Below are 12,988 nucleotides of genomic sequence, written 5' to 3' on the forward strand. Positions count from 1 at the left end.
TTGATTTTATTTTAATTTTCAGATGGCGATGAAGAACGCGTTTTTAGTTGGTGTTTCACTTCTAGCGCTCATTGTTGAAGTTTACTGTCAGTCACAGGTAAAAATAAATTCGTGGATGGGAGAAAAGTGGGCGGCTCTTGGCTTCATTACAAAACTTAGGGCGTGGGTAACATTACTTTTCGTTACTACACGGAATAAAACTTTGGAAATAAAATAAATAGTCTGGGTAAAAGCAACGCTTTTCACCCTACCCTTGTAACTTTATGGTAAGCACCTCTTGAAGGACAAAAGGCTCTAATGTCCAGTTTTACTCTGTAAAATCGAATAATTTCTCAGTCTTCTAAAGCCATCTTCTATTTCATTTTAGTTTCTTCGATGGTGCGTGGCAGAGAACGGTATCTGCCATCGCGACAGGGAATGCTGCGACAAAATGACCTGCAGCGACCATTTTGGAGTCGGTAAGTGTATACCGCTAACATCATCAGCCCCAGTTCCTTCGACATGGCCTCAGACAGGTTCTCAGACTTGGCCTCAGACATGGCCCTGCACACAAACCTGGCCGCCCCTGTACCCTCCTTGGTGTGTGCCTCTTCAGAAGAAGAAGAAAAAGAAGAAGAAGAAAACCAAGATTCTCATCAGAGTTTGTGGAGATCTAATGGGAATGAATGTTAAGGCCAAGAAAAAGGACAGCTTATTTAAACGATTAACGTGCAAACAGATGAGAGAATTGTATGGAAATAAGGAGAAAACGAAGCAAAAGTAATCTCCCATCAAATTCGATGAAAACCAAACACAGCCAATCGTGTCACCTTTTATAATAATGTCAGACTCTCATCCAGGCAGTGCAAACGCCATTGTTTGAATTTGCTCCCAAACAAAATGCAGACGAGGTGCGACAATAGTGCAGTGTTTCGTAGTTCCACAGGGACTGCTCAACAAAAATGCATCAGTTTGCAAAGGTTTTGCAACCTTCTACCCTAAATTAACCAGGTTACAGTTCATTGTCTAAATTGTAAATTACTCTTTTGTTTGATTAAAAGTAATCTAACGCAATAAAACTGTAACAATAAAAGAGGCTGCTTAAAGTCTACGCCAAAACCTTCTCGTTGTTAGGAACCCTGTTATCGCGTATTTCGAGTAATTCAAGAACTGAAACTAGAAAATTTAACGACATTTAAACATCTTCTTACTTAAATGATTTGAAACAAAATCTGTGCAAGCAATTTTAAATGACGTTTCGATGACTTTATGTCCACATCTTCAAATTCGCGTCGTTCAGCTTATGCGGGTTCGTTGTGTAATCAAAAGCCTCTGAACGTTTAGCTTTCCAGCTTTCCTCGGCATTTCTTAAGAATGAGGAATTCATTCGTGTTGATCCTTGATTGCAACATTGGTGGCACCAATCCATGCGAACAACTTACCATTCTAAAGATATGCCTCGGAAAGCTGGATTGTCTAATTAGAACAAAACGCTCTTCATCAGGGACAAGAAACTCAAACATATTTATCTGGTCTTTAAGATCGTCTGCACGGTACATTGTATCTTAACCACTTGCACTTCGACTTCCGCCCGCTTTTCATCTTGAACAGCCCGCATAATTTGACTTATACGAGGTTGAAGTCATTGAGTCACCATAACGTCACTCAAAATTTTTACTTCTGATTTTTAGCATCAACTGATTTTTACTCGAATATCCCCTTTATTTGAAGTGTAAATATTTTTTACCTTGATTTTGTGGAGAATTTAAATATCTCATTCGAAAGGTAAGTGCATAGGAGCTTGCGAAATACTGTTGTTGGCTTTAGCACTTATGTAGTCACTTAAAGGAACTTAGTAACCTTCTAGATTGTGCCAGTTTTACTCCTCATATCTACTTCGACAGTGATAGGAGATATGGATATTAGTCCATAGAAACCTAGGTTAAACGACGTTTTGAAATATCAAAAGAAAATGTAAAGAAAGGAGGAAATGGCAGGTTCGACCATAGAAAAGTGATCCCACGAGATGTGTGCAAAGGGCAGTTATGAGCTGTGTATAACAACAATGACTTACAAGTTAAGTGCGTAATATCTTGTCTTAATTTCCCATCGAGACACTACCGTCCCTTTGAAATGGAAGAAACGAGAGCATCTGTATCCGTGTTGTTTTGATACATTCATGTCTGAATTCGAAGATTAATTTCCCTGTGGCTTTAAGGTCTTTGCTTGACAAATGTGAGGTCAATATAAGTGACCGTCTAGGATAAGCTCCAAGCTCGAAGGAAAATTCACAAGCTTTCCTTTTCCATATAAAACTCTTCCCATTACCACTTCCTTGCCCTGTCATCATTGCAAAGAGTCCTCCATTCAACCGTGCAACCAATGTGTCCGTATCTTTAATAATACAAAATGCGGAAGGTAATAACAAATCTTTTCGCAGCGCCAGTTCCTTTGCATTTTATAGAATAGACATGGATTTTATTTTTCACTCATTTATTTCTGGTTAGATTGATTGCTTTTTTCTTTCTTATCTCTAAAGAAAGTATACAGAAATCACATGTTAAAACTAGAGGCAAAGCGGAAACTTCTGCAACAAGGCCGTTATTGAGACAACGGTAACTTTGAAAAAATTCACTAAAAATTTGAAACATCCAATCCACTTCTCGATTACTTTGTTACATAACCAAAACAAGCCTAAAGCTTTACCCGAACTTGCAAGGATCCTGATCGGTTCAAAGTGGTTCAATCGCCTGTTCAAACTGGTGAGGCAAAGCACGGGCTTTTTCTGAATCGTGGACTCTTTCCAAGGACATGAAAAGTCAAACACATACACGGCAAAAGTCTTTAGGCCGCAATATCTACGATTTAAACTACTGTGGTAGGCAAGGGAATACTGGGGCGTATAAACGGTTAGGCAATAGCTACAATATGATGGGGAGATGCATTTAAAAGCTTTCAAAAGAGCGCATACGAGCGAGGTAGGGGCCTCGGAGACTATTGCGTGGCTTATAATCTCTAGGGTTTCAAAATCTCTCTTTCTCTATCATGATCTATCCCTGCATTTTTCCTATCAACGTCCAAACGATATGACAGGTGCTTTCCCCAAGAAACCTTTGGCAATACACAATTAAATCATCCTTTTATTGTACATTATTTACATTTTCATTGTAGAACATACCACTGTGGTACAATGCCATTACCTTCCTTGTAAGATAACCAATCACCGAGATCTTCTGTACATTGGCATTCATAGAATTGATGTCAACGAGCCACTAAATCATTCTTTAACTGCTTGATTTCCAAGCCCACTTTGTCCAAGATGCAGGCATTAACAGGCTCCATAGCTTCCGCAATACATTAGGAGTAAGCGATCAAAGCCAAAAATTACAGCAACTAGCTGAAGCCTTGTTACACATTTGGAACAAATATTGCCTTTTTTTTATTTTCCTCCACTCAGGAAGTTAAAGTGAAACTATGGAAGTCTCCTCCAAGGGTGTAAAATAACTGATAAATTGAATTCAATGTCGTCAGGGCGAAAATTTTTCCCAAGGTACGAAGCTCATGGAGGTCAAATCGCCATAACCTTTTGATGAAGGATAGCATGACACCAACCTATATGCGGGATTGGTTTTCCACGTTGCTGGCTTCATTATCTCCTCGGTTTCATCAAGAGTACATAGGTTATGACAGGCACTCCTCAATGGTATGTCGCTTTTTTTTTTGGCTTTTTCAGGTCTTAGATATAGGGTGCAAAGCAAATTCATCAAAGTCTAAACCCCAAAAAGACTTTGTTTTTGAACCAATTTGGAAATAAGTCCTCTTCTACATAAAGCTCAAACAAAACGTAAGAGAATGTAAATAGAATCGTTAAAAACCAATAAAACCTCAACTATTGGTATGTATTAGAAAGTTATATTCATGTATAAAAGAAGGAAAAATGTCTGTTTGCCAGAAATCCTTTGACTTTGTTCATCCCAATGGTCAAATTTGTCTGCAAAATGACACCTCTACGTTTGACTTTCCCTTTTTAGATCTATAAGGGGATCTCAGTGGGGTGATGGCTTTTACGGCCAATGGTTAAAATTTTGGCAAATTTTCGGCTAAAGATTAACATATTTCTATTTTGTCACCAGAACTTTTTTTACGTTTAACTTTTTGTACGACTAACTGCTAAAATTTGCCCATTTTTACACCTTACGGCTAAATTGTTTGGCCGTTTTACGGCTAGCAGTTAACCCCAGTGAAACCATCCTATGATTACAAAGAAAAAGGTGTTGCTGATCCGATGTTATGTTGGTCCGAGAGATCGAATCGGGTTGGTATATTTTATACGTCTCCCCAGAGGTTAGGTCGTACAGGTAAATTTAATAGTTTAAGTTGCGATAAAATATATATTTTTTAACAGGAACACTAAGAATAAAACAGATCTAAGAAAGATCGAGGTACGATATTTCGAATAATGTGCCAATTACTTTGCCAAGCATGACTGAATCATATATGCACTGTTAAATGCCCAATCTCAATAGTTGAGGAGTGCCTGACATTTTCGTAAAGTCGTCAATCACAGAGACACGTGACTCTTCTCAAGTACAGTTCTGTCTGTCAGTAGTCAGTATCTTTGTCAGTTGCATCGTGTCACAATACACCCATCTGCCAGTCAGTTCCATTCTGTCACAGTGCACCCATCTGTAAGTCAGTTATTATGATGTAACAGTGCACATTTTCCATCTGTGAGTCAAAATGAAACAAAGAATATTTAAGGAATAAAATGGGCCTGCATTGGACTGTCGTTCGTAGCTACGCTTTAAGTTAAGGAATGAACACAATTTGATTCTTTGTGCTTTTAAAATTTGTCGACTGTAACCACAAACACTGTTTATTACTCTTGACCCATTATAACACGAACTTTAAAGAGAAATCAAGATGGGTTCCCATTGCTCGAAGTTCGAACTTAAAATGACCCAAGCGGAAAAAAAACATAGAGAATCAACTGTTTCGGTCTATCTAGAGTCAACTGAAATTACTCTAATTAAAGAAAACCAAACAACACAGGCTTTTTTCTATCGGCCTTGTTTACTTAGCACATAGGACTGTCAATTTTTATTACAAAAAATTCTTTAAAATCAACATCAAACTCGTGCATCAACACAGGAACTGTACTCTTTAAATACCAGTTATACGAGTTCGATAACTTTTATCTCAGCTAAAATCCTACTTCTCACGTTAGAAATTGTTTCGTATTCCATCCATTTTTTGTACAAAATTAGCTAAGTAATGAGGACATTTAGCTCAATCATCTTAAGTCTACCGAATAGTAATTTCATAAAGTCTAAAGGAGGAAAACAGTACAAGAATGAAAATTTTAATTCCAAAATGTTACATTAAGTAAAACGTGTCTAAGTATATCGAAATACCATCACGAATTTTCTTAGAAATTAAGGAGTGTCTTTGAAGTCTTGCAATAAATCAAAAGGGAGGGTCTGTGAAATGTGGCCAGACCAATAGTGGACCTTTTTTTATGTTTTTTAACCACTTGGCATTCGACTTTTTTTTACTAAAAAAGATAGTACATTTCAAACAAACAACAAACTTATTTAAATACAATTCAAGTTTCGAAACAATTTTTTCGGAATTTTTCGTTTTCAAGGTTCCATTCAGTAATTTGGTTCGAGTTGTCAGTAAACTGGTCGTTTAACGGTCTTGAAAAAGTTGTCGAACATTTCATCGAAGTCCTGAAACGTTTAACTCGTGAAGTTACGTGTCATGGAATTCAGCGAAGTTATCCATACTGCAATTTACCTAACCTGTTATAACATAGGTAAGTTCCTCAAACTATTGAATTGCATAATTATGCAACGTCTTAGCACTAGTGAAGGTCACGTTGAAACACGTGACCTGTCGTTACCTTTGAAGCATGCGCAATAGGCACTATGAGTGCTGTAGTCTCAAAAGACGTTCTGTTTTACCGCCTCCCTGTGTTTCACTCAGCCATTCCTTGCAAGGAAACTCGTATACACGACCGTTCTCGTCTTTGACTGTCACCTACAAAAACAGAAAAAAAAACTCAGGAGTTGAATAAACAACGAAAAGCAATTTTGAATTCTGGGTTAAAAGAGTAATGCATGAATTGCACTGATTTTGCTTCACTATTTTTTGTTACTGGTGTACTTAATTTGAGTCACTCTTTTGATAAAACAAATGCAAAACTTAAACCAATCTAGAATAAGTCACGCGTGTATTCTCTCACCTGAAGATATTTTTATGCAGTTACTTTACTTCTGATCGATCTATTTTGGGTTTTTTTATGCCCAAAACAATCGAAAAGCGCACCGAAGTAAATTTATAAACCTCGTTTTTTAAAATCCTTAGAGAGAAATGAAGCTAAATTCTATGGACCAATAATAATTGAACCTAATAAATAGTTATTGGGGAGAACTTCATCAAAACGAATATCTTTCGCGATTCACCTTGCACTTCTATAAATTCACGAGGCTACTCTTTTCAGGGTAGTATTGGCTACTTTGACATTGGATCACACTCTAGATGTTTGTCTTTGATAGCAGATTTCCAAACTTTTTTTGTTTTTCCGATATGCTGAGTGGATCATTATGCCGTGGAACTGATGGGAAATTGTGATCCTTTCCTCGTCGTTACCTTAAACTAGTATAAATAACGTACGGCCGTGGTGATTAAAGGAGACTGGCGACTATTTCTTTCGATGATTGCCAATGTTAAGACCACACTTTTTCTCGCTGCTATTGCCATTGCATAGTTCGTTTTATTAGAATCAGCAATACTGAATTAAATTCAAGGATAACGCAATTAAATAGATGTTAAAACAACGTAATGGTTTTCGCACCTTCTGTAAAAACCAGCTGGGAGTTGATCCTGAGTTATCGTGAAGAATTCTAACTTGCCTCAGCTTACCAAGATCAGGTAAAACCAAAGTATTTGTATCATTCCTGAGAAAGAAGAAATTTAATCGTTGTCGATTCAAATGAATTGTTTTTTCACCCTATGTCATTAAGATTCTGACTCACTTTCCCCTTGAAAAATGTGTGGTGTCCAGTTTCCTGAATCCGGAGTCTCCTTTCTCTCCATATAAAGTGATGTACACCTTAGCGTCCGTGTCGGCGCCTTCGACATCTCCAGTTAACGTAGTTACAGTATAGTTGGTACCTAGGAAGAGTCAGATACGATCACCCGACCCAACGTCAGTAGAGTGAGGTTTCAAAATTTAAACATTAAAAAAAAACGTGAATAAGATATTGTGTAAAGAAATGTGGATTAGTAACGATTTCCTCCGATTGAATTTAAATCTAATCTGCAAAGTAAGTTACGAAAATTTGCAAAGTAGTTTTAACTGATCCACCTTATCTATATGTACTTAGAAGTCCATCTTATCATTACCTTCTAATTTTTCCTATCAATTAAGTTGTGATATTATTTCGATTATTATTCATTCATTCATTTCCTACCTAAACCAAAGAAGTAGACCATGTTAGTGGCATTGCCACCACAATTCTCCTTGTCATTTCCTTTACACGGCATGTTACACTGTGCATCATCTGCTTTGCCGTACTTTCCATAGCGGTGCCCGCAAAAACATTTGTCAGCGTCCTGAAGTCCAAAGTAAGAGTAACCCTTTTCTTCAAGAGCACATGCTCGTACACAGTCCTCCTGTGTAACAGATTTGACTGTAGCTTTGTCAGGTAGATCGTGCTTGACATTTTCATCTTTATAGCAGCCGACCTTTTGGAAGAGTAACAGCACGTCTTCTTTCTTTTCGTCTGGAAGATTTTCGACTGTTTTGGATTCAAACGATAAAACAGGTTAGCTTCTTCAAGACTCTGTATTTCTTTTCGTCTATTTAACAAATTGACAGTGGTTCAGCGTGGTCAATATTCCCTTCGACAACGATATTGGTCATTACAATAGTCAAAATGATGCGCCGTCGGGTTTTCCGTTTTTAGACTACGCAGATTCTGATGATTTCACGTTGCTGTTTTGCAGAGGACGGTTGAGAAATTTCCAAAGCCTTAATGCACGCATGCTTAGCTCTTGTTCTGGCCATTAAATATTTTTTTCCAGCGTTCCTGTTGCCGTCACCATCGTGGTTTGCTCAAGGTTCCCATGGCTGTCTAGAAACACCACCCACCTCTCACCTTCCCGTAAAATTTGGGATATTGATCCACCCCTAATAACCTACATCCGCAAAGTTTTCTGTGTTCAAACAGTAATTAATCAAATTGCGGCGCCTTATATGTACTTGTTAAGAAAGATACCAAGTTTCAGTTAGCTTTACCAGTAAGAACTTCACTTACGAATGAGATTCAGAGAACTAGAATTCTTTTGATAATCCTCTGTGCCAGTCTTGAGTTCGGGTTTGGGAATCTTGGCTTTCTTCACGATGGGATTCTCAGCATCTGGTTTGGAAACTAGGGGCAAAATGGCGGATATAAAGATCATTAGTACTAATTGCAGACAGACTACTGAAGCAACAAATTCATTGTAGTCAAAACTCCTTCACGCTTTGTTTTAGAGAGCTTTGCTTTTTTATAACTGGTGTCGTGTACACGATGCATGGACTCCCAATTTGCGGTGGACGCTGCTTCTATTTGTAAAAGAAAGTGGTTGTTACTTCATTGGAGGTTTAAAATGTCTACGTAACAAAAGAAGTCAGTAAGTCAGCCGGTCAAAACATTTTGGTTACCCTGACAGTTTCTCCCAGTGAAATCAGATGTGCATTTGCATCGGTAACCATCCATTCTTTTATTATCCCGGATGCACTTGGCGCCATTTTCACATGGCTCTGGGTCACATTTGTTTCCTTAAAAATAAATTAAAAAAAAAAATCAAAGAAAATTGCATCCATGAGATGCTTGTAAAAAATCGATAGTCTAAAGCCCAGCAAATTCTATTATCTAGGTGATGTATTTCGCGCTGTTGATACGTCACAGATGACAGTCTTTCTCTATGCTGGTAACAGTTTTTTTCTAGGATTACAATTCTACCATTGTTTAACACTTCAACTTCTAGGAGTGATTTACGTCGTGATCTAATATATTATCCTGCTGACAGGTTGTGAGAGCAGAAAAGTTTATGCGCCACAGGATCCTAACTTGGTACGATACGGCGTTTCTTTTCCTCATTTATAGGAAAGTGCACGGCGGTCAGAAGAGAGAAATACCCCACGGAACTTGAGAGTTTCGGGGAACAAAGTTATCTGACCACTTCACTCCTAGAATCCCAAAAATCAGTTATCTTCACTATCTCTCCTGCATTTCTAGTAAATGTGACTCTAAATGTTTGATAACAAACCAAACGACTTCTTTCAGAATGTCAATATTTTGTAACTGTAAGAAAAACTTGGCAACTGGTCACCCTTGTGCGTAAGATAGCAAAGATAAGCACGGATTGTAAACAAAAGAAGTTGAAATATTACCTGACGTAGACTCAGATCCTACAAAAATTAAGGAAAAAAAAGAGTGTTCAGGCCCAAAGACTACATTCACTATTTTCTTTTCAATAAGGTATGACAAACGCTCTATTGTAATTGACGTTGTGGCCTCAATATACCAGTGATATCAATTTATGTTCCACAAGTAAATCCTCATTTTTATTCTATACTTAACAGCTATTACGTTTTACCTCTGCATCGTTATCACAACGTACATAATAAGTGCAAGTGGCACTAAAAGGCTGCTTAAAAAAGGCAAGATACCACTTCTTGTGTCATTTTCTAATAAACGTGTAATTACTCCTCCTCTACTAAAACAACTCTAAAGAAAATTGTGAGGAATTTAGGGATTCCAACCCTTGATCTCTGAGGTCTCAATAGCCCTAGTCTTTTTTTTTTTTTTTTTTTTTTACGTACCCTGAATCTCGTCGTCAGCCTCTTCGTCTTTGTCATATTTTCCAGCATTGTGTGAAATAGATACGGCGCTTGCTGAAATAAAGAAATTTCAGGATACTTACACGTTGGAACATGACCATGATTGATTCCGGTAGCAAATAAAGTAAAGAAAAGTATCTGAAGTGAACTAGTTTAACAGAACATTTTGACAAAAACACTTACCAATTAAATGTGCAATTAATTAATCAGTCAACTGATCTATTAATCTTAAAGGGAAGTAAAGTTTACGGGAGTTTTCTTACAAATAAAATACATCTGATCGTTTCGAGAAAACGTTACAATACACAAAATAAACTTTACAATCAAAGTCATGCTCGTCCCAGTCTCCTGAACCTGACCCGTCACCAGATTCCAACGCGTTATCTCCTAAAGGTTTTGCTGTGTGAAATAAATAAAAGTGGATAGTTAGTCACTCTGAGCTAATCAAAGAATAAGAAATCGACGGATGAGAGCATTTTTCAATTTGTTGTCAAAAGTAATCCAGAATTGCTTTGGTTTCAAGGACAAAACTCGTTCCACCTTAACACTGGCTAATCAGCTGCAAAACTTAGACCAATGGCGAAATTGGTGTCCGCGTTTTACTTTAAACGAGGCCGGCGTCAAGGATCTACGTTGTCTCCTCATTGGTTCTTTGTCTTGGTCATCTTTGCTCTCATTGGACGACCTGATACTTGTTGCTCCTCTCTCAGTTTTGGTTTTACGAAGCTTAAATAAGAAGCAATTTTTACAGTTCTTGAAAAACAACTCAACATCTTTAAAAAGATTCATTCCGTACCCTTAACAGGACAACTCTTGAGGTTTCCAATCTGTTGTTCGTCCAAAGCTTTGCCGTAAATCTGTAAACAGGAAATCTTTCCAGCGAACCTTCTTTCGTCGCCATCTCTGGCCCCAATCCTAATAGGATACTGTGTAGCCAGTTTAATCTGACCGATGTTCCGACTCTTTACCATCTTTCCATTATGCCAAAGTTGCGCTACACCTGTAGTGTTGTCGTATGTTGCACCGACCTGATTCCATTCGTTCAGCTAGAAAATTACGAAGATTTAGTGTTACTTTGCATCCCAAACATAAAGGAAAACGCACAAGTGATAAACGGATAAAGTCATTTCTTCACTGCGTTTGCGTGATTTTCCCTATATCCGAAAATTAAACGGCCCATCAAGTCAACATTAATGGTTCTTCTTAGTGGGGTGGGAAATTTAGGCTTCATTGCATAAAAAGCATACAGAATTATGTGTCTTTATTGATGACTCATAGTCGTTTATGTAAAAGGAAAGGAGTAAACTTTCGGCTTGTTGTTAACCCGGTCACTTATCGGGAACCCGATTAAGATGAAAATTTTGGATGTTTGGGTTTAAATCGAGATTTCAAAATGAGGTACAAGATGAGCAATGAAACACATACGAAATTAACGATAAAAAAAGAAATTACAAACCAGTAACACTCTTGAAGCAATTGGCTTGTGGAAAACTCCATTACGGTGTACAAATCTGACAAAAAGCTCGGTGGATTCAAACTGCCACAGATGGACTCCCCAGCCGTCCGTTTTGTAGTTCAAGATGGGTCCCCCACTCCCTGTGGGATAGATGTTTGCCAGGATTGTCATTGAGTCCTGTGTATCCATCTTGCCGTCATTAGGAATCTCCACAAAGGAATCCGCTGTGCCTTTGAACTCATAGGCTCCATCTTCAAGGCCTATTCAAAATAAGACAGGTTTTTTTTGTTTAAAAAGCTACTTATTCATATTCAACAATTTTAAACAGCTAAATATTTTGCGTGAAGAGCCAAACCAACTACCACGGGGGAGGGTACTATCGTAGGCAAGCCCGTCCCAAAGGGGTTAAGAAACGTTTAAACTCTTTATTACATCCATTTTTAAATCAACGGTTATCTTTTAAATCGGACTAGCTCTCTACAGTGTGATTTATTTATGATTCGCACTATTTTTTTTTCCAGACCGTTTCTTTTTCCCAGCCAATAAGAATGCATCACTAAAACAAACCAACCAATCAGATTTCAAGGCTTGTTTAAAGGAACCAGTCTAATTGCATGTAAAATAAAATACAAAGAACCATTGTGAGGTGGATTTTGCAATTTTTTACCCCACCTTTTTTTATTGTAAAATGGATGAAATAAAATGTTAATTAAACTACGTGTCGTGTCCGTTTGGCGTAAAATCATATTAGTGATTTGAAAGCGTGCTCGTTCGCTTTTAAGATCACTAGTATGATTTCCGACAAAATTACAATCTGTTGCGTTCAATTATCATTACTAATGCGTAACTGATTTCAGTTGGATGACATTCAGGTTGAAAAAAGAAAACATGAAATTTCCCAATGTAAGATGCCTTTGTTTAAGACCAGAGAGAATATAAGTTCGAAGCAAGGCCAGCAAAACATTTTTAAGATCAAGCTAAAGAACATCAAAGAAATTGTGAGACGATAAACATAGAATCCATACATCATTATCATAAACTGAGCAATCAGTGCACTCTCACCATCAGGTCCACTAGCGAGTTCTACATTACTAAGGACGCCATTTTCATGGTTAGGTCCCGCATCCTTTGAACCAAATGCTTTATTGAGTGGATACAAACCAACTGGCTTGGGGATAGCTGGAAATATATTAGTAAGAATATCGTGAGATCATCACTGTTCAGCATGAACGCGTGATAAACACGCGCGAAATGAAATGAAGACTCGAGAGGCATGTGTCTCCTCACTCGTGCGCGTTTAAGGTGCCCCGTTAGAGTGCTGACAAAGTACTGCATAAAATTGAAACGTTTGTATCGATTTTGGAACGCTTAATACTGAGCCCTCTGTTCTAGATTATTGACTTGAAAAGACAGCAAACGTTTGAGTCAGAAACTGCTTCAAAAAATAACTTAGCTTTTGAGTAAAATCACAGTATAATAACTCTATCCAATTAACAAGGGCTGGGGATATTCCTTGTTCATTCACTTATTCTTTTTTCGACAATAATCGTAATTAGTTCTACCTCGATCAGAATGCGCCCTTTCCCCCAAAACCACCCACAAATTATACTGGTAAACTCTGTCTAAAATTGATATCAGGCAATACCCAAATACTACGC

The 12,988-nt window shown here is 37.7% G+C and overlaps 1 protein-coding gene across 7 annotated transcripts in view; it reads right to left on the reverse strand.

The window, feature by feature from the left end:
• Positions 1–3,118: 3,118 nt before the first annotated feature.
• Positions 3,119–12,988, reverse strand: part of LOC131796654 (uncharacterized) — a 51,264-nt gene continuing 41,394 nt past the window's right edge. For all 7 annotated transcript variants that reach the window (XM_059114251.2, XM_059114253.2, XM_059114252.2 and 4 more), the window contains 13 exons: positions 12,393–12,509; positions 11,331–11,590; positions 10,671–10,920; positions 10,196–10,273; positions 9,857–9,928; positions 9,425–9,442; positions 8,693–8,809; positions 8,304–8,417; positions 7,458–7,784; positions 7,020–7,158; positions 6,839–6,941; positions 5,885–6,021; positions 3,119–4,707 (listed from right to left, as the gene is read on the reverse strand). In XM_059114251.2, the coding sequence (XP_058970234.2) occupies positions 5,908–6,021; positions 6,839–6,941; positions 7,020–7,158; positions 7,458–7,784; positions 8,304–8,417; positions 8,693–8,809; positions 9,425–9,442; positions 9,857–9,928; positions 10,196–10,273; positions 10,671–10,920; positions 11,331–11,590; positions 12,393–12,509 (1,709 nt within the window). In that variant the 3' untranslated portion in view covers positions 3,119–4,707; positions 5,885–5,907. The remainder of the gene's footprint in view (positions 4,708–5,884; positions 6,022–6,838; positions 6,942–7,019; positions 7,159–7,457; positions 7,785–8,303; positions 8,418–8,692; positions 8,810–9,424; positions 9,443–9,856; positions 9,929–10,195; positions 10,274–10,670; positions 10,921–11,330; positions 11,591–12,392; positions 12,510–12,988) is intronic.

Source organism: Pocillopora verrucosa, chromosome 1 (genome assembly GCF_036669915.1).
Source record: "Pocillopora verrucosa isolate sample1 chromosome 1, ASM3666991v2, whole genome shotgun sequence".
Lineage (NCBI taxonomy): Eukaryota > Metazoa > Cnidaria > Anthozoa > Scleractinia > Pocilloporidae > Pocillopora > Pocillopora verrucosa.